At 37.4% G+C, this 22,847-nt stretch overlaps 1 protein-coding gene and 1 pseudogene across 4 annotated transcripts in view; one reads left to right on the forward strand and one right to left on the reverse strand.

The window, feature by feature from the left end:
* The window catches only part of TAF4B (TATA-box binding protein associated factor 4b), a 167,856-nt gene that overhangs the window by 89,456 nt on the left and 55,553 nt on the right, over window positions 1-22,847 (reverse strand). For all 4 annotated transcript variants that reach the window (XM_032152604.1, XM_058438534.1, XM_058438535.1 and 1 more), the window contains exons 6-9: window positions 22,401-22,490; window positions 17,957-18,574; window positions 12,133-12,268; window positions 10,978-11,083 (exon numbers count right to left, since the gene is read on the reverse strand). In XM_032152604.1, the coding sequence (XP_032008495.1) occupies window positions 10,978-11,083; window positions 12,133-12,268; window positions 17,957-18,574; window positions 22,401-22,490 (950 nt within the window). The remainder of the gene's footprint in view (window positions 1-10,977; window positions 11,084-12,132; window positions 12,269-17,956; window positions 18,575-22,400; window positions 22,491-22,847) is intronic.
* LOC116469930 (small nucleolar RNA U3) lies at window positions 5,297-5,370 on the forward strand (annotated as a pseudogene).

A 22,847-nucleotide genomic window follows, 5' to 3' on the forward strand; every position in this document is an offset into this window, starting at 1 on the left:
ATTACACAGCATAAGACATTTTCATTCCATTGTTTGGTTCACAGGACCTGTCAAAAAAAAGGTGTCAGTAAAAATAAGCAATAAGCATAGCCTAAAGGAAGAATTGCCTCAAGGGCAAATTACGGTGGCTAGCACTAGTTCTTGATTACAGTGGGAAAACTGTATCTGAGACACCTGGGTAAGTCAAGTTCCCTGGAACAAGACTAAAGTGGTTCCAAGTCAATAGTAATCCCTGGGTCTACTAGAAACAGTCACAAATCCTCTCTGGAAGAAGGCAAACTCAGTTTAGACCCTTGTTTAATCTGATTTATCTGTCCAACAAAGTTTTAGATTTATTGAAATTTTTTACTTCTAAAAGTCCTATTTGGTTATTTTTCAAGTATTTGCAGTCATTTTTAAAAATAAATTGTTTCTTGCTCATTCTTGAGATTCCGTATTTTATTTTTAAATACTTTATACTATTTTTTAACACTTACTATTTGATCATCCTATGTTTGAAGTCACTGGAATTCCAAATGTATTACTATTTCCCTGTAGCTTGACTCAAGGATACTTTCTTGCATGTTTATCTTTAAATATGAACATATATTTTATATGAACACCCAAAAACAATGGAATAGCATCTTCAAAGCAAAAAAACAAAACAGTCAACCTATAATTCTAATCTCAATCTTGACATTGTCTATATAAATAATTTTAGATTATTTAGATTCTAGATTATTTTTATCTCTATTTCATTTTATTGGTTAATTTTAAATTTTCCAATAGCATACAGTTTAATTTACTATAATTTCAAAAGAAGTTTTATATTTGGAAATGCATATTTTCTACCTACTTCTCCTTCTTCATAAAATTATACTACTTTATTGAAAAATATTTAAAAAGGTATATATAATGGAGACATAAATCATGTTCACAGAAGGATCCAAATTATAATAAATCAGCTGGAAGACAGTGGGCCTATGGACTCAGGCCATGCCAATTCAAATTCTAACAGATTCTGGTAGAATTTAACAAGTTGATTGTTAAATGTATAAGGAATAATCTAAAATCATCTAGAAATTATTAGAAATAATAAAAAAATCATATGCCAACAGCCTTGTTAAGTCCTGAATTTCTCTATGCTAGTAAAAGAAAAGGCAATTACCAAAAATATTACTTATAATAACAACAAGAAAGATATCTAGGAATAAATCTAACAGATAAATGCAACAAATCATGCAGAATCTGTATAAATAAAATTATACTTTATTGAAAGATATTTAAAAAGGTATATATAATGGAGATATAAATCATGTTCATAGAAGGATCCAAATTATAATAAATCAGCTGGAAGACAGTGGGCCTATGGACTCAGGCCATGCCAATTCAAATTCTAACAGATTACTGGTAGAATTTAACAAGTTGATTGTTAAATGTATAGGGAACAGCAAAAGCCCAAGTAGAGCCAAGGAGTATGAAAGTGGAGGGAGTATGAAAGTGGAGGAAGAAAAGGAAATGAAGAAGGAGAAGTAGGTAGAAAATATACATTACCAAATATAAAACTTCTTTTGAAATTATAGTAAATTAAACTGTATGATTTGGAAATTTTAAAATTAACCAATATAATGAAAGAGATTAAAACGATTAACTATCGATTAGAGGCACTTAAAAAAAAGAAAGATTAAAAAAAGAGAAGACTCATATATATATATGACATTGGAGACATTACAGATCACTGAGGAAGGACAAATTATTCAATGCTGCTGCTAGAACAAGTGGTTTCCTATACGGGGAAAAACGAATTAGGATCTCTAAACCTCCAAACCATAGGAGAAAACAAAAACCAAATTTTAACTCCTGAAGACAAAAAGATATTCAAATAGGCTGGGCATGATGGCTCACACCTGTAATCCCAGCACTTTGGGAGAATGCGGCAGGAGGATCACTTGAGCCTACCAGTTTGAGACCAGCCTGGACAACAAAGCGAGACCCTCATCTCTACAAAAAATTTTAAAACTAGACAATTGTTGTGGCGTGTACCTGTTGTCTTAGCTACTCTGGAGGCTTGAGTCCAGGAATTTGAGGTTGCAGTGAGGCATGATAGTGCCACTCAATGCACTCCAGCCTAGGTGACAGAGACCATTTCTCAAAAAAAAAAAAAAAAAAAAAAATTTTAATATGAAACTTCAAAACTTTTAGAAGACAATATAGGAGACTATTTTTGTGATCTCCAGAAGGATCTCTAAAATAAGGCATAAGTATTAATCATAAAAGAAACTGCCAAATTCAACAACTTTAAAATTAAGAATTTCTCTTCATCAAAATATACCGTAAAAGAAAGTAAACTGCAAAACGTTAACTCTAGTAGATATTTGTAACACAAAAGAAGTATAAAGAATTAAAAAGGACTTCTGCTTCTGTTACAGACCATTACTCATATCAGACAATTGTTTTGAGGACAAGAAACTAATAAAGCCAGAACAATTTTAAGTTTATTTGAAGGCATCAGAGAGCTGCCGAGGGAGCCAGGTCTTGAGGGACGACAGCCCTGAGAGAAGAGAACCTCACTGAAGTAACCCCAATTTTCTCCATGTTGTTTTTCCTCTGGGCACATGCTGATTCTTGATGTGGAACAAGACACTAAGAAGCCACAGAGACAGCAGCCGCTAAGAGGCAGAAAAGCCACCAGAGCATTAGGCAATCTCATGAGGACAGAGAGACAAGAAGTTGAAGTCCAAGGCTGCCAGAACTTGAGAGATGAATGGACCATGATCCTATAAATAAGTGAGGCATTTACCAATTTTTTTTTCATACAGATCTGACATTTAATTAAATATTACCAAGTGCAGCAAAGAAACAGGATTAAAAAGCCAGATAACAGAATAGAGTCACAGGTAACCCAGACATTGGAAACATTAAGCATTTGACTTTAACCACAAGTGGCAGGGTGTGGTGGCTCATGTCTATAATCCCAGCGCTTTGGAAGGCTGAGTCAGGAGGATCACTCGAGGCCTGGGGTTCAAGACCAGCCTGGGAGACACAGCAAGACCCCACCTCTACAAAAATAAATTTAAAAAAAAGTTAGCTAGGCATGGTGGCACATGCCTGTAGTCCCAGCTACTTGGGAGGCTGAGGCAGGAGCATCATTGGAGCCTAGGAGTTCAAGGCTGCAGTGAGCTATGACTGTGCCACTGTACTTCAGCCTGGGCAACAGAGCAAGACTGGCTCAAAAAAAAAACAAAAAAAACAAAACAAAACCACAACAACCAAAGAAAACCACACATGCACACAATAAAATAACTACAATTAATTGTTCAAGAACATAGAGGCAAACAATTATACCACAGGACAATAATCCATTAAAAAAGAAATGATGGTCGTGGTTTCTAGTAATGCCACAATAGTTTGATCAATAACAATTACAAAATCTACAAACAGTTTTTAAAAGGCCATCATTTGGAGACTTAATAAAAGCAGGCAGAAAACAGAGGTAAGTCAACCCTTGGATGATGGGAACAGTAATGGGTAAAATTTGTGAGTTTATGTCTTTTGGTCTGAAAGCACTCCCTAGTCTATGCAGCCACATGACTAGTGGCTTGAGATGTCCCAATAACAGAGCTTCAAATACATAATATAAAAATTGACAGGACTAAAGGAAAAAACAAGCAAAGGGAAAAAAACAATCAGAGTGCAAGATTTTAATACCCACTCTAAATAAGTGATGGAAAACAGTCTGAAAAATAAAACCAAAAAAAAAGCCCAGGATATAGAAGATGTGAATACTGTCACCCACCTTCACCAAACTGATGTAGACAACAAAAAACTACTTCCCCAAACTGAATAATACATATTTTCTCCCAAGTGCTCATGAGATACTAATCAAAATTAGCCACACTGAGAAGTCTCAATAAATTTAATAAAATTGAAATTATATGTTCAAGAATATGTTCTCTGATCACAAAACTGTATTAGAAAACAAAATATTCCAGAAAAGCACCAAATATTTGTACCAATAAATTAAAAGAAAGGAAACTATCTTGACATGAATGGAAAGGCAAAAAAACAAAACAAAACAAAACAAAACACACCCTATAATCAGTTGGGTGCTAAATCAGTATTTAGGGAGAAATTGATAGGATTTTTTGTTTGTTTTTTTTTTATCTTGTAGCCTCAGCTCAAATGAGGAAATGTATAATTTTAAATGCTTACATTAATAATAATAATAATAATAATAATAATAATAATAATAATAAATGCCTACATTAGAAAACAAGCCAGGCATGGTGGCTCATGCCTGTAATCCCAGCACTTTGGAAGGCCAAGGCAGGAAGACTGCTTGGGCCCAAGAGCTCAAGACCAGCATGGGCAACATAGTGAAACCTCATTGTTACAAAAAATAAAAATTAAAAAAATTAGCCAGGCATGGTGATGCACACCTGTAGTCCCAGCTGCTCATGAGGCTGAGCTGGGAAGATGGCTTGAGCCCAGGAGTTTGAAGCGGCAGTAGCCATGATTGTGCCACTGCACTCTAATCTGGGCAACAGAGTGAGACTCTATCTTAACAAAAAAATTAATAAAACTGATAAAAGCCTACTAATAAAAAGAGGGAGACTACACATTTTATAGACATTAAAAGGATAAAGAAATAAAATTAACTTCATGACTGAAAAAGTCAACTACAAAAATAAATCCTTGAAAAATGCATATACTATACTACCATTAAAGCATCTATACACATTCAAAAGATATTAGGAACAATTTCTTGCTGATAAATCTGAAAATCAGTATGAAATGTACAAAAACCTTAAAAAAATACAACTTCATGAAATTGGCATTAAAATGAAATAGAAAATCTAAATACCTTTATACCTATCAATGAAATTGACTTTGTCAAAAAACATTCTCCCAAAGAAAACAACAGACCTATCTAGTTTCAATGGTAAATTCATTCATACATTTAAGGAAGAAATCATAACAATTCTACACAAAAGCTTAAAACAAAGGAGGGGGAAAGACTATGACTCATTTTTTTTAAGCCAATATAATCACAGATACCAAATCCTGGCAAACACACTGTAAGAACAAAAAACTATAGACCAAATCCCTCATGAATATCAACACAAAACTCTTACAAAACATTAATCAATGCAGCAATAAATAAAAAGGCTAATACCCCAGGAACGCAAGAACATTCAGAAATTTAAAAATCAATGTAATTCACTATCCTAGAATAGTAAGAAAAATCAATGACCACCTTAAATAGATGCAGAAAAAGTTCATGACAAAAACTCTCAGTTTAAAAACAGGCAATAGGAAGACTATACTTTCAGGGATCATTTCTATAGCTCTTTACTAGAGAAGTTTCTCTGAACATGTAGAGCACTGTGCCTCAAAAAAAAAAAAAAAAAAAAAAACGGGCCGGGCACGGTGGCTCACACCTGTAATCCCAGCACTTTGGGAGGCCGAGGCAGGCAGATCACCTGAGGTCAGGAGTTTGAGACCAACCTGACTAACATGGAGAAACTCCATCTCTACTAAAAATACAAAATTAGCCATGCATGGTGACACATGCCTGTAATCCCAGCTACTCAGGAGGCTGAGGCAGGAGAATCACTTGGGTGAGGTGAGGTCGTCCTTGATCTAGCCTGGGCAACAAAAGCAAAAATCCATTCAAAAAAAAAAAAAAAAAAAAAGGCTCATGCCTGTAATCCCAGCACTTTGGGAGGCTGAGGTGGGAGGATATCATGAGGCCAGGAGTTCAAGACCAGCCTGGGAAACATAGTGAAATCCCTGTCTCTACAATAAATGGGAAATAAATAAAAAAATTACTTGGGCATGGTAATGTACACCTGTAGTTCTAGCTACTTGAGAGCCTGAGGTAGATGGGTCGCTTAAGCTCAGGAGTCTGAGGCTGCAGTAAGCTAGGATTGCACCTCTGCACCCCAGCCTAGGCAACAGAGCAAGACCTTGTTTCTTAAAATAAAACAAAAACAGGCCGGGAGCGGTGGCTCACGCCTGTAATCCCAGCACTTTGGGAGGCCGAGAAGGGCGGATCATGAGGTCAGAAGATTGAGACCATCCTGGCTAACACGGTGAAAACCCGTCTCTACTACAAATATAAAAACAAAATTAGCAGGGTGTGGTGGTAGGCGCCTATAGTCCCAGCTACCCAGGAGGCTGAGGCAGCAGAATGGCATAAACCCAGGAGGCAGAGCTTGCAGTGAGCCGAGATCGCGCCACTGAACTCCAGCCTGGCAGCCTGCATGACAGAGCGAGACTCTGTCTCAAAATAAATAAATTAATTAATTAAAACAAAAACAGTCAAAATATTTGAACAGATATTTCACAAAAGAAGTCACATAAATGGGCAATAAGCACAAATGCACTCAACATCATTAGTCACTAGGGAAATGCAAATTAAAGTCACAGTGAGCTACAACTACATACCAAACCAGAATGGCTAAAATTGGGGGGGGTGGGGGGGGGGCAGGAAGGGACAAAGTAAAACTGCAGTATCAATTGTTAGCAAGGATGCGGAGCAACTAGAACAAAATCTCATACTTTGTTGGTGGGAATGGAAAAATGGTATAACCATTTAGGAAACTAGTGTGGTGGCTTCCCATAGAGTTAAACATATGCTTATATACCTACCATATGACTCAGTAATTCTGTTCTATGTATTTATAGAAAAGAAAATCTATGTCCATACAAAGATACAGACACAAGTGTTCCCAGCAAGCTTTATCATTGCCAAAAACCGTAAACAACCCAAATATCCATCAACAGATAAAGTGATAATTCAGTGCAAACAAAAGCAATATACCTGTATAATAAAATATTACTCAGCAATAAAAAATGCAACTACTGATACATACAACAACATGGTGTATATAAAACACATTATGCTACCAAAAGAAGCCAGACACAACATGAACTGTATGATGTGTGAATATTGATGATATGAATTGGGTCACTCATATCATACCCAACTAAAACAGAATAGAGAAGCCAGGGGAAAAGCATGCAGGGCACAAAACATTGCTCTAGAAATGTAATTCTCTGCGAGTCCAGCTGCTGAAACTGCCTGTTGTAACCTGAGACCAGTTTAATCTATAACTGCTGAGACAACTTGCTGCAACTCTAGAACTATTTTGCCTACCACCTTCACATGTCAATCAGAGCTGACCAGCTTCCCAGAACCTTAACAGTGCCAACGAATTTTCTTGAAGAGCATTTCATGTCATGTCTCTTTTTTAGCCTCCAGCCTTCTCTTTGTTCTTCGGACATACCAGACATGATCTGGTCTGTGTGCATGCTTTGAACTGCAATTCTTTCTTTCCAAATAAAATGTTAAATTTAGAGATTCACTTCTACATTTTTTTTTTAATGAGACAGAGTCTCGCTCTGTCGCCCAGGCTGGAGTGCAGTGGCGCAATCTCAGCTCACTGCAACTTCCCAGGGTTCAACTGATTCTCCTGCCTCAGCATCCCAAGTAGCTGAGACTACAGACATGCACCACCATGCCCTGCTAATTTTTATATTTTCAGTAGAGACAGGGTTTCACTATGTTAGCCAGGCTGGTCTCGAACTCCTGACATCAAGTGATCCACCTGCCTCGGCCTCCCAAAGTGCTGGGATTACAGGCATAAGCCACTGTGTCCGGCCTACCTCTACATTTTTAATTTGATTTTGACAGATGCCACTCATGCAAAACTCTAGAAAGGACAAATCCAAATCCAATCTACAATGATAGAAAGCAGATCAATGGTTGTGCAGAACCTGAGGTGTAATGTGGGGACTGGCTGGTAAGGAGTGCAAAGGACTCTTTTTGGGGTATTGAAAATATTCCATGTATCCTGACAGTGATACTTGGTACATGGGTTTAGCTTTTTGTCAAGAGTCATTAAACTGAAAGATGATGATGACTGCCTGGATTACTGTCTTCCAGAATACCCAAACTCCAAACTACAAAGGAAAAAAAAACAAATCCCATGCAAACTTTTTCATCTTCTCAATCTCATCTACCCCTCCCCACCCCACCCCACGCCTCAAGGCTTGCTATAGGCAAAAAGAGATGGAAAAAAAACTGCAGAAAAGAGAGATAGGGCAGAGCCAGTGGTGGGCATAAGACTAAATACATCCCAAGTCAGAAAATGCTAAAAAGGTGTTCCCATAAATCAAAGCATGACTACATGCAATTTAAATCGGCAGACTGAAATGTGTAGATTCTTGGAAGGAATAAAAGGCAAAAAGGAGAGGGAGAAGCACCATTTGGAAGCGGAGAAAATGCAAAAGGGGAAAATTTAGAGCGTTGCAAGACAAAAAAGGACCAAACAGGTTTCCCAGGGCAAATAGATACAAACAAAACTCTAATAAAAGAGGCATTGAAGAAAGGTGGAAAAACAAGGGGAAAACTGACATAAATAAAAGGGTAAAAAAAGGGTCAGAGACAAAGTAATGGGAATGAAAGAGAGGCAAAAGGACTAAAATCCACACTATTACAGTCCCTGAAACACACACACACACACACACAAAATCGTGAACAAGAACTAATATTTAAAACTATAATCCAAGAATGCTTTCCAAAAATTACAAAAGACCAGAATCTACATACTGAAAGGGCCAAATAGGAATTGAGGAACCACCACCTTCACAACATATCCTAGGGCAAAACTATGAGATTTCAAAAATAAAAAATCCTGAAGTTCTTCAGACAAAAAGATCAAATAAGAATAAGACAATGATGGGGCAACATTTAAAAAAAAGGTAATACAAAAAGTGTTGATTTCACAGCCAGCCAAGCTGTCCTTCAAGTATCAAAAGACACTGAAAAATAGTTTTAACATACAACAACTTAGGACGGGGGTCCCCAGCCCCCAGGCCATGGACTGGTAGCGGTCCGTGGCCTGTTAGAACCTGGACTGCACAGGAAGAGGTGAGAGGTGGGCAAGCGAGCATTACTGCCTGAGATCCACCTCCTGTCAGATCAGTGGTAGCATTAGAGTCTCACAGGAGCACAAACCCTACTGTAAACTGCACATACGAGAGATCTAGGTTGTGTGCTCCTTATGAGAATCTAATGCCTAATTATCTAAAGTGGAAACTATCCCCTCCCCCTCAATCCTGGTCTGTGGAAAAACTGTCTTCCATGAAATCAGTCCCTGGTGCCAAAAACGTTAGGGAACAATGACTTAGGGCATTCTACACCTATGAGCCTTTCCTGAGGAATTTACCAGCAGATGAACTTCATCCAACCAAGAGATGACAGAACACGACAGAAAAAAAGACCGATGGTGAACATTTTAACATATGCATATAAAAGTAGACCTACAAATAAAATGTACATGGGGGGATGAGGAAGGAAAACTAAGGTACAAATTTTATACAAATGTTATATTGAAATATATATAAATTATGCAATTAAAAAATATATATTCAATATATGCATATATATATAATATATACTATATATATTTAAGATCCAAATGTTTGCCAGATAAACAATTTGGAAACATTTTCCTTGTGGCATGTTTATTCATTTCCTGGACAGTGTCTTTCACAGAGCAAAAGTTTTTTAATTTTCTGAATTCCAGTTCATTAATTTTTCCTCTTGTAGATCGCTCTTTTCATGTGTTATCTAAGAAATGTGTGTAACCCAAGATTACAAAGATTTTCTCCTATGCTTTGTTCCAGAAGATCTCCAGTTTCAGGCTTGCCCTTTTTCTTAATCGTCATCCTTTAATTCCCATCTATTACCTATGTAAAAACTATTGTGTACATGTTCTATTTTCTCTGCTTCCCCCACTTTAACTGCATAATTTCTATATATACAAATGTTATATTTCTGTATATATACAATTTTAATATAAATATTTATAAATAAATATGTGATACAAATATATATACAAATGTTATGTTTGTTTATATATTTGTATATATAAAAATGCAAAAGGGAGAAATTATATAAAAATCTATATATTTGTATATATAAGAAATATATACAAATATAACATTTGTTTATACATATATAAACTCTTAAAAATCCTTGATTGTAAGAAACCAATGCAAGAAACAAAAATGGGCCAAAAATTTGAACACACACTTCACCAAAGATATATAAATAACAAATAAGCACAAAAATAGATGATCAACATCTTTAGCCATTAGAAAAATGCAAACTAAAACCACAATAATAAACACACACCTATTAAAACGGATTTTAAAAAATCGAAGAACTGAGAATTACCAATTGCTCACAAAGTTGGACAGGAACTGGAACTCTCATCATCAATAACAGAAATGCAAAATGATACAGTCATTTTGATAAACAGTTTGGTAGTTTCCTTCCCAAAATTCACACTTACCTAATGATTCATCAATCATATTTCTAGATAGCAAAAGCATATGTTCACATAAAATTCTGCACATGAAGCTTTATTATATAATCATCAGAAAAACTGGAAACCACCCAAATGTCCATCAATAGCAAAAAAGATCAACAAATTTAATTTCATAAAATAAAATGCTTCTCAGCAATGCAAAAGAACCATCGTCTAATATTCCAAATGACACAGATGATCTAAAAAACATGCTGAGTAAAAAAGTCTGATGCAAAAGGGTACATAATAATGTAAAACTCCATTTATGTGAAGTTCAAGAATAGACAAAAATGATCTATCGTGATGGACGTAAGAACAGTAGCTGCCAGAGGCAGGGGATAAGGGTAATTGATTTCAAAGGTGCATAAAGGTGATGAATATGTTCAGTATCTTGATCGGCATGATGATTACACAGGTATATATATTTGACAAAATTCACTGAGCTATACATTTAATAGTTGTGTACTTTATTGTTTATAAATTATACTCAATAAAGTACTGTTAGCTTTGTAAAAAGGCATCAGTATATCTATTTTATTAAGGTATTATTCTGTCATCTCTCCTTTTTTAAAAAAAACTACTTCCTTAAACCAAATTTAACTATTTATTCTCTTACCGGAAGCATGATGTTCCATTCTCTTTTATTTTATTTTTCTGAGTAGGAGATGCTTGAAGCGACAGAATTTTATTTCCAGGCAGAGTAATTTGCTTTAGAATGGAAGCTATAAAAACAAAACAAGAAAAAATAGAATACAAAAAAAGCAATCATGCCACATTAGGAAAAATCCAGGACAACAATTTTTTATATATACAGAATAATCAAAGAAAATTCCAAGCTGCCCTAGAACTATGCTTAAATTCAAACATGACAATGAATTTATTCCCTGAATAAGAAATAATCTTATAAAATAAGAATCTTTCCATTTCTGTTTAGATAGTCTTTTTAGATAGTCTATGTTAGCAGTATTATAAAAATATCATGAGTAAAAGGCACCTGAAACATGTTAATAATACATTGCTTATATTGGTGTTTTTTAAAAATACATAAAGCTCTACCTGACATTGGTAAGACTGATTTCCCAGTCTACCTGACTTGGGTAAGACTGATTTCCATACATATGCATGCATGTACATGCATACAAGTGTGTACATAAAGAAAGAACTACATTTTAAGAAGAAATAATCTATAGCAAATTTTATAAGTTAAATAAGTCCTTATTTACTAGTAGGTTGTTTTATCAAATTACAGAATACCATGATAGTTGCTTTTTTTATTCCAAAACAACATATAACCCTAAAAAGTTTCTATGTATGTAAAAAGAAATGTAATCATAGCTGGGCGCAGTGGCTCACACCTGTAATCCCAGCACTTTGGGAAGTCAAGGTGAGTGGATCGACCACTTGAGGTCAGGAGTTTGAGACCAGCCTGGCCAACATGGTAAAACCTAGTCTCTACTAAAAACAAAAAATTAGCCAGCTGTGGTGGTGCATGCCTGTAATCCCAGCTACTCGGGAGGCTGATAACATGAGAAATGCTTAAACCTGGGAGGTGGAGGTTGCAGTGAGCTGAGATCGTGCCACTGTACTCCAGCCTGGGCAACAGAGCAAGACTCCGTCTGGGGAGAGAAATCTCATCATTATCTTTCTGTTTTCTCTCAATGGGGGCCAACTTTAAAGACCAAACCTCTCTTAACACAGCAACAAAAAAGTTACACAAAACCCCTTCATGTTCTAACCCAGTGTGATGGGACTGAGATGGACCAGCATCTACCTGGAGGAAACTGACTAGTAGGTATTACGGTGTTCACTGACATCGTCTTCTGTCCACATTTCTGAATGGTCAATGCTGAGGAATGTGAAATTGTGGTCACTTGTTTTTCATTGCCTCCTGAAGGCTGCTGAACTACCTGAAACAATGAGAACTATCAATATAGTTGTTCAACTTAAGGCTTTAGAAAAGGATAAGATTTCAGTTTTAAACAACAGATTGTGTTCACCCAGCCATAAATATACCTTTATCTTAACATAACAAGAATGCCTACTTTAAATTTGTACGAAGCAAAATTATCTTGTTCAAAAGTGAAAAACATTACTATCTCACATACATTATTTTTAGAGTGGAATTTAAATTTTATTTCACCATACTCAATTTAAATCTCCCTATAAATCCGATTTCCAATTGTTAACTTATAGTGAAAAATTTAAAGCATGTATAAAAACAGACAAGATAAAACAAAACCATCTATATCGTTACCCAGCTTCAACAATGATTAATTCTTGATCAATCTTGTTTCCATCTACACCCCTACCCACTTCCCTGCCACCCTCAATTATTTTAAGGCAAATCTCAGATATATCATTGTATCCACAAATATTTCAAAATATATCTTTAAAAGATAAGGACTTTTTATGTGCCATTTTAACAAAGTATTTTCTTTTTTTTTTTTTTTTTTTTTTTTTTTTTTGAGATAGAGTCTTGCTCTGTCACCCAGGCTGGAGTGCAATGGTGCCATCTCAGCTCACTGCAACCTCTGCCTCCCAGGTTCAAGCGATTCTCGTGCCTCAGCCTCCTGAGTAGCTGGGATTTCAGACATGCACCAACACGCCTGGCTAATTTTTGTATTTTTAGTAGAGACTAGGTTTCACTATGTTGGCCAGGCTGGTCTCGAACTCCTGACCTCAAGCAATCCGCCCACCTCAGCCTCCCAAAATGCTGGGATCACAGGCGTAATCCCAGCGGGGATCACACAGGGCGTGAGCCACCACGCCCGGTCTAAAGTATTTTCTTAGACCATCACTTGAAAGCAGGAGGCGGAGGCTGCAGTGAGCCGAGATCGCACCACTGCACTCCAGCCTGGGTGACAGAGCGAGACCCTGTCTCAAACAAACAAGACAAAACAAAACAAAACAGGTAGAAAAACAGTCATCATGTATTTGAGCCAGCTATTGATAGTGAACTTAAACTCATAAATGGCAAATATAAATGTGCCACGGTCTTGCCAAAAGACAGACTTCTAAACAGAATTTTTGGAGTTCAATTTATTCAACTTATGTGTATTACTTTAAAAAAGTAACAAGAAACACAACATGTCCTGGTAAGAAATCCTATAGCAACTAATGCCCCTAGAGAAGAAATGTTAGAATAATTCAATTGCCCTTATTCTTTGAGAATAGATTTCAATGAAGCTGAGATCATATTCATGTACTGTAGTTCTAGGGATCAGGCTTAAATTATACAAAGTAATATACAGGTCTCATTTTATGCATTCAGACTGAAACTCAAGAGAAACACTCCCAGCTTATTTCCTTGTTATCTGCACTGTCCTCCTTGATGCTCCTTATTAGGTATTCCTGTATTTTAATTATGAAAGCCAGTAATATTCAAAAATTGTTTACCAGTGTGAAAGTTGTCAGAATCAAAATGAAGTCACTTGTGTTTGAAAGAAAACAAAAAACAAAGCTCTAACAAATAGACCTAGGGAAGACTAAGAAGAGAGGGTTCTCATGCTTGTATGCCTAATCACAAAAACTATCCCAATAGACTGCCAAAACCACAACCTTGCACAAAGGCCATAGCAACAGTACACAAAAAATACTTCTGCAAAGACATCATCTGCTCAGCAACTGCCTATTTAAACTCGGACTGGTGTCGCCCTTGTTACTGAGCTTTGTAGTCAAGGATAATCATTTCAAAACAACTATGTAATTCTCATTTTTCCTTTTAAAACCCGTCCTCCTTTACTCAGGAAGACTGCTTGAGGCCAGGATTTTGAGACCTGACTGGGCAATATAGCAAGACCCTGTCTCTAACCAAAATAATAAGTTTTCTAATTAGCCAGGCATGATGGCATGCACCTGTAGTCCTAGCTACTCAGGAGGCTGAGGCAGGAGGATTGCTTGAGCCCAGGAGATCGAGGCCGCAGTGAGCCATGATGGCACCACTGCACTCCAGGCTAGGCGACAAAACGAAACCCTGAGTCTTTAAAAATTAAAAATAAAAAAACTTTTGTCTTCCTTTACCTCCCTGAACACACATAGTTTACTATGGCACCTGTATTCCCACTGCAATGCTCCATTACCAATTGAATGTCTTATTCTTTTAAAAAGTCTTTCTGTTATTTAGGCTGACACCAGTTAGTCTTCATACCATTTTTGATGGGTACACAAAAATATAACACAAAGTTTTGAGTCAGGACTTAACAACCTTCAATCCCCATCACTTCTCATCTTAATGACTCTAGCACCTGGAACAATATATGTGTCTAGTCTAACAAAAATACGGGAGGCATACTCCTGAACATCTGCTGAGAAAAACAAAATGAGTGATAATGTAAGAGAATTCATTAATGTTCTTTCAAAGAAAGCACCACATAAAATCATAGTACTAAGCGGATCACTTGAGCTCAGGCGTTCAAGACTAGCCTGGGCAACACAGCGAAACTCCGTCTCTACTAAAAACACAAAAAAATTAGTCGGGTGTGAAGGCCTGCACCTGCAGTCACAGCTAGTCAGGAGCAGAGGTGGGAGGATCATCTGAGCCTGGAAAGTCAAGACTGCAGTGAGCCATGATCATGCCACTGCACTCTAACCTGGGTGACAGAAGTAAGACATTGTCTTAAAAAAAAAAAAAATGCAAATGAGAAATAAACATTAAAAAGGAATTTTTAAATCCATGATTATTAAAGGAAATAAGCGTGTATTCTTCAGACCATATGGAGTTAGATGAACCCAGATTTGATACAGTGTGGTAATTCTTATATTTTAAATGATTATTTGCCATACTTCTTATAAGCTGCATGGAATACGTTATTTTATAGCAACTTGAGTGTTTTCCTCCTCACTTAGAACTAGGATTAAATTGCACTATGGTTTATAATGGATTCACTGATGGTGTTCTTTAATTACTTTCAAACTTGAATAATATTAATTTTCTAACTTAGTTTATTTGAAAGAATGCCCTAGTTCAATCTTCTCTATGGCATTACCACATAGAATGGTTTATGTTGTTTTGCTCTAGGTAAATCTGTTGTGAAATAAATTACAATCTATCTTCAGGGTCTGGCCACTCTGGCTCTTGCCATTTTAAATAGGTAGGTGTAAATACTAATATCAAATTTACTGGCTAAACTTGAAACAAAGGACAAACAAGAAAGCAGAATTCACAGGGAAAATGAAATTATTAAAAATGAAGGTAGGAAGTAAAAAAACCCTAAAATTTACCATCAGATTTTGTTGCATTATTTCTTTATTGAAATGATTTATAATGTATTAACAAGTCAAACCTACAAAACAAAAATGCTGTCAAGATATTATCATGAGACAGCTTCCTGCTTCAGGACATTCCAGAAACCTAGATGTTCTTTCTAAGAGCACCATACCCCTAATGCAAAAGTCATCTGGGTTCTAGTCTGAGATCCATTACTTGACTGTTTTTTGTTTTGTTTTTGTTTTTTTGAGATGGTGTTTTGCTCATCGCCCAGGCTGTAGTGCTGTGGTGCGATCTTGGCTCACTGCAACCTCTGCCTCCCAGGTTCAAGCCATTCTCCTGCCTCAGCCTCCCAAGTAGCTGGGATTACAGGTGACCACCACCACATCTGGCTAATTTTTGTATTTTTAGTAGAGACGGGGCTTTGCCATGTTGGGCAGGCTGGTCTCAAACTCCTGACCTCACGTGATCCGCCTGCCTCGGCCTCCCAAAGTGCTGAGATTACAGGCATGAGCCGCCGCGTGTGGCCACTTGACTGTTACTGAATGAGTCAGCTCAGAATTTCTGGATTCTTAGTTTTCTCCCTACCTTTTTATCATAAAATTATTTTAAAATCCATAGCACATAATGACATGCTTTTAAAACTATGTAGCTATAAAGTATTATTTCGCCCCAGGGCCCTATATGCTATAGATGCTCAATAAAGATTAGCGTTGATTAAAGAAACAACTATGACACATAAAGAAGATTTCAATTCTGTTCAGTGCTACCAAAAAGAGGCCTTTCCTTGGGGCAATTCCTCTATTCCAGTGGTTCTCAAACCTGGCTGCCCAGAACAATGTTTAAGAATCATTGCTTCCAAAAATGTTGTTTCATCTCTGAGATTAAATTCAGGTACCCAAGAGAAATCCTGCAAGGCAGTTACATTTCTCCATTTGAAAATGAGATGCAGAGTGGGAAGGGATGAGAAAAGATTAGTGCCCAGGAAACGACCATCATTTATCTGCTCAAGAGTTCGACTACTCTCCAATTCTGGTCACGCATCAACCCCTTTCATTCTATGTCCAAAGCTGCCCTGTTGCCTCCGACGACAATCACTCAGATACCTCTTATTCTGATAACACAAACAGGGCTGGAAAGGCTACACAAGAAGCAGAATGAACCAAAACAGAGATTTAAAACACAGCCTCTAATGCAAAGCATTACAAAAGAGAACAAGGACATTCACCAAAAGAATAGCAAGCTCTGTTATCATAGAAGATAGGGAAGAACTTTACTAAAAACGTCATGATTTTTAATTAATGCACCATGTAGTATCTCCCATGAGTTAACAATACTTTCATAGTTTTCTGGTAAAACTTACCTTTTCTTAAATAAAGAAGAACATTCTAAACACTAATCGACAAACAGCTAAAATTTCCTTCTTTCACCCAAGAACCTCCCAACCTACCAAGTTTAGCAAAAAAACACAACAATCAGACAAAACAAAAGACTATTCTGCAAATATTCTGGGCACTTGAAACATTACAATATAATAAACAACCATAAAAAGCTAGAGAAGTATTCTAGATTAAATGAGCCAGGTACAGTGGCTCATGCCTGTAATCCTAACATTTTGGGAGGTCTAAGTCGAGAGGAACACTTGAGGCCAAGAGTTTGAGACCAGCTTGGGCAACATTGCAAGACCCTCTCTCTACAAAAAAATAAAAATAAAAAGACATTATTGGGACAACTACAGAAATACTGTACCAATATTAATTTCCTGTGTGTGACAACAGGTACGTTGTGGTTATGTTTTATAAAAAAAAAAGCCTTTTAGGAGATACATACACCGTGCATTGTCATAATTTTTGCAACCACTCTCAGATGGTTCAGTAAAGACTTATGTGTGTGTTTGCGGCTGGGCGTGGTGGCTCACGCCTGTCTGTAATCCCAGTGCTTTGGGAGGCCGAGGAAGGTGGATCATTTAAGGCCAGGAGTTCAAAACTAGTCTGGCCAACATGGAGAAACTCCATCTCTAACAAAAATACAAAAATTAGAAAGGTGTGGTGGTGCACACCTGTAATTCCAGCTACCCAGGAGGGTAAGGCATGAGAAATGCTTGAACCTGGGAGGCGGAGGTTACAGTGAGCCGAGATCGTGCCACTGCACTCCAGCCTGGGCGACAGAGTGAGACTCTGTCTTAAAAAAAAGGACTTATATGTGTGTTTGTAGGTGTGAGCAGCAAGAGGAAAACAAAGCAAATGAGGTAAAAAAAAAAAAAAAAAATTAATTGGTCAAACCCGTAAACAGTATATAGCCTTACTAGTTTTTTACTAGTCTTACCAGTTTTCTGAATGTTCAAAATTTTCAAAATAAGTAACTAAGGAAGAAACAAAATGTTACTCACTAGTTGCTTGACTTGAACTGCCTGTGGAATCCCAGCTGGTTGTGAAAGGACAGGGCCCGGCTGGGCAAGTTTGATTTGAATTGGAGTCCCAATAACAGGCTTGTCAGATGTGGTCCCAGCAGAAGTAACAACAGGTTTCACAGATGGAAGACAAATAGCTGCACCTGAAGTTTCTCCAAAAGTTACTGCTGGAAGAGACAGTGTTACTGCTGTTCCAGAGACAACTGGCTTTTCAGGTTGCAGTGAGACCGTGGTCACTGTGTTTGCTACAGATGTCACAAGTGGTTTTGAAGTCTGAAGCAAAACAGTTCCAGCTGTTGTTCCTCCTGTTGCAGCAGCTGGGCCCACAGAATGAAGTGTCACAACTCCAGCTTTTGCTCCCACTGGACCAGCAAGTGGGTTCAAAGTTTGCACTGACACAGTTCTGGGTGCTGTTGCTCCAGAAACAATCACTGATTTTTCAGACTGGCTTGAGGACACTGTTGTTGTCACCACAGGAGAAGTTGTTACTGTTGTAGTACAGGTAGCAATGACTATGTCACTAGAAGTCTGCTGAACACATTGCTGGATGAAGCTCTGGGAGTTAGGCAGAAGTTGTCGTAAGGCAACCACGCTTTTCTGGAAACGCAGAGGAATGGAAAAAAACACTGCTAACAAATCAGCTACTTGTGAAACAAAATGTGGTATTTCATGCCTTTACAATTTAAAACCAATCAAAAGTGTATCAAGTATTTCAGTTGAAGACAGCTGGTATCACTTACTTATATCCTGCCAATATCCAGGATACAATCAATTTGAAGCCCAAAAGTGCTTGTTTTCCAATATGAAATTACTATATCTCAGTATTAAACTTATTTGTATTCCCTCAATATCAATTTGGTAAACACTGTATTATACTTTTCTATAATCATCTAAACCCTACAATAGATCATTAATAACTTTAGTATCTATAAGTTTATTTAAACCACAGCAGAATCTAGGTCTCTTATTTAAGTAACTTTCAAACTTTGGATAGAAATAGGTGCAGTGGCTCATGCACTCTGGAAGGCCAAAGCAAGCAATCACTTGAGGCCAGGAGTTTGAGACCAGCCTAGGCAACATGGCAAAACCCCATCTATACAAAAAAATACAAAAATTAGTCAGGCATGCTGGCACACACCTGTAGTCCCAGCTACTCGGGAGGCAGAGGTTGCAGTGAGCTGAGATCACGCCACTGCATTCCAGCCTGGGTGACAGAGCAAGACCCCGTCTCAAAAAAAAAAAAAAAAAAAAAAAAAAAGGAAAGGAAGAAAAGAAGTCTTTAAAAGCCTGGGCAACATGGTAAAACCCCGTCTCTACAAAAAAATACAAAAATTAAATTAGCAGGGCGTGGTGGTGCATGCCTGTAGTCCCAGTTACCACAAGGGCTGAGGTGGGAGGATCACTTGGACCCAGGAGGGTGAGGTTGCAGTGAGCTGTGATCGCACCACTACACCCCAGCCTGGGTGATAGAGCAAAACCTCATCTCAAAAAAAATTTTTTTAACTAAAAATAAAGAAATATCTTTACATCAAAACAAAATTAAATACAAAGTGAATTTTATAATCTGAAAGAATTGAGCTAGCGTATTTTCTTTTTATTGAGACAGAGTCTTACTCTGTTGTCCAGGCTGGAGTGCAGTGGTGTGATCTCAGCTCTCTGCAACCTCTGCCTCCTGAACTCAAGAGATTCTCCTGCCTCAGCATCCTGAGTAGCTGGGACTACAAGCACATGCCACCACTGGCTAATTTTTGTATTTTTTAGCAGAGACAGCCATGTTGGCCAGGCTGGTCTCCATCTCCTCACTTCAGGTGATCCGCCAACCTCAGCCTCCCAAAGTGCTGGGATTACAGGTGTGAGCCACCACGCCCAGCCAAGCATACTTTCTGACTGTCAGCGTCTATCTTTGTATCCTACTTAAAGAGTAAAGGCAGTTCAAACTAAAAACTAGTAGGTTGTGCCTTTTCATTCCTGGAGTTTTCATTTGTTTAGCCAACAGAGATGGAAAGCTAGGGCTCTTATGCCAAACAGCCAAGTTGTGAATGCAAAGGAAAAATTCTTGAAGGAACTTCAAAGGGCTACTCCATGTGACACATAAATGATAAGAAAACAAAACAGTCTTATCGCTGACATGGAGAAAGTTTGAGTGGTGTGGACAAAAGATCAAACCAGCTACAACATTCCCTTAAGCAAAAGTCTAAACCAGAGTATAGCACTAACTCTTCAATTCTATGAAGGCTGAAAAGTGAGGAAGCTGCAGAAGAAAAGTATGAAGTTAGGAGAGGCTGGCACATGAAGTTTAAGGAAAGAAGCTCTCTTGATAACTAACATAAAAGTGCAAGGTAAAGCTGCAAGTACTGATGTAGAAACTGCAGCAAATCATACAGAAGATCTAGCTAAGAATTTTTTTTTTTTTTTTTTTTTTTTTTTTTGAGACAGAGTCTCGCTCTTGTCACCCAGGCTACAGTGCAATGCACGATCTTGGCTCACTGCAACCTCTGCCTCCTGGGTTCAAGCAATTCTCCTGCCTCAGCCTCCCAAGTAGCTGGAACTATAGGCATGTGCCACCAGGCCCAGCTAATTTTTTTATTTTTTTTTAGTAGAGTCAGGGTTTCTCCATGTTGGCCAGGCTGGTCTCGAACTCCTGACCCCAAGTGATCTGCCCGCCTCGGCCTCCCAAAGTGCTGGGATTACAGGCGTGAGCCACCACGCCTGGCCAACAACAGATTTTCAATGGAGACAAAACAACCTTCTATTGGAGGAAGCTAGGTCTTTCATAGCTTATAGCTGAGGAAAAAATGCATGGCTTCAAGGCTTCAAAGGACAGGCTGACTTTCTTGTTAGGGGCTAATGCAGGTGGTGACTTCGAGTGGAAGCCAATGCTCATTTACTGTTCCAAAAATCCTAGGGCTCTTAAGAATTATGCTGAATCTACTCTGCTTGTGCTCTATCAATGAACAAAACATGGATGACAGCACATCTGTTCATAGCATGGTTTACTGAATATTTTAAGCCCACTGTTGAGAACTACTGCTCAGAAAAAAAAAAAAAAAAAAAAGATTCTTTTCAAAATATTACCACTCATTGACAATACACCTCATCACCCAAAAGTTCTGATAGAGATGTACAAGTAGATAAATATTGTTTTCCTGTCTGCTAACACAACATCCATTCTGCAGCCCACATATATCAAGGAGTAATTCTTACTTTCAATTATTGTTTAAGAAATATATTTTGTAAGACTACAGCTGCCATAAACAGTGATTCCTCTGATGAATCTGGGGGCAAAGTCAACTGAAAACCTTCTGGAAAAGAGTCACCATTCTAGATGCCATTAAGTATATTTGTGAGTCAGGCAGGAGATCAAAATATCAACACTAACAGGAGTTCATAAGAAGTGGATCCCCATCCTCATGGATGACTTTGAGGGGTTCAGAACTTCAGTGTAGGAAGTCACGGCAGATATGATGGAAATAGCAAGAGAACCACAGTTAAAAGTAGAGCCTGAAGATGTGACCGAATTGCTGCAATCTCACAATAAAACTGGAAGAGATGAGGAGTTGCTTCTTACAGATGAGCAAAGAAAGTGGTTTCTTGAGATGGAGTCTACTCCTGGTCAAATGCTATAAATGTTGTTAGGATGGTAACAAAGAATTTAGAATATGACAACAACTTAGTTAACAAAGCAACGGCAGGATATGAGAGAACTGACTCCAATTTTGAAAGAAGTTCTGCTGTATGTGAAATGCTATCAGACAGCACTGCATGCTACAGAGAAACCTTTTGTGAAGGGAAGAATCAACTGATGACACAAATTGCACTGTTGTCTTAATTTAAGACATTGCCACAGCTGGATGTGACCACCTTCAGTGACCACCACCTTGACCAGCAAAAAGCCATCAACATTGAGGTAAGATTCTTTACCATCAAAAATATAACTTGCTGAAGGTTCAGATGATTGTCAGCACTTTTTAGCAATAAAATATTTTTTAATTAATATATGTAATTGTTTTTTCAAATATAATGCTATCGTATAGCTAATAAAGTATACCATAAAAAGTTTTATATGCATTTGGAAACCAAAAATTTCATGTGACTCACTTTATTGTGATATTAGCTTTCTTATGGTGGTCTGAAACCAAACCTGCAATACCTCTGTGGTATGTCTATATATTCTTATACAAGCATTAAACAATATAAGCATGAACTTATGTTCATGAATAAAATGTTACTTCTCTTTTTGCAAAGTGTCCAAATTAAAATAATATTATGAACATGCTTTACAGCTTACAAAAGCACTCAGAGGTTTCTCCCACACGGTCAGTATCTTCACATTCAATTGCTGTCATATTGAAATATTCCAGTTTTTAATTATTTTAGAGTAATCTAATCCAAATTATTTCTTCTAGGTGACACATAACTCTACCTTAAGAAAAGGAACCAGGTGAGGCTGAGGTGAAGACTTGAGTTCAACATACAGTTTCCTAGTAAATTCTTCTGCTTCGATTTTTGCATCCTGAGGGATGGGAGAAATAGAAACAATTTTAAGTCTACAAATATTTTGAAAGAGACAAAGTATATAATTCATGATTGCAGATATAGCAAACTTTTCACAAATGATAAAGTGAATTAAATATAGGCTTTTTTTCATGCCAGCTATGAAATGTGTAAGCATAAATGATAGAGATGTTTATTCATAGAGAATACAATGAAGGGGTGATTTTTTTTCTTTTAAAGATCCCAGGAAGCAAAGAGAAGAGCTGATGGGCTGAGTAATACTACATTATTACAATCTGTTAAGAACAATTAAGAGGCCGGGCGCGGTGGCTCACGCTTGTAATCCCAGCACTTTGGGAGGCCGAGGCGGGCGGAT

The sequence above is a fragment of the Hylobates moloch genome, unplaced genomic scaffold (genome assembly GCF_009828535.3).
Source record: "Hylobates moloch isolate HMO894 unplaced genomic scaffold, HMol_V3 SCAFFOLD_5, whole genome shotgun sequence".
Classification (NCBI taxonomy): Eukaryota; Metazoa; Chordata; class Mammalia; order Primates; family Hylobatidae; genus Hylobates; species Hylobates moloch.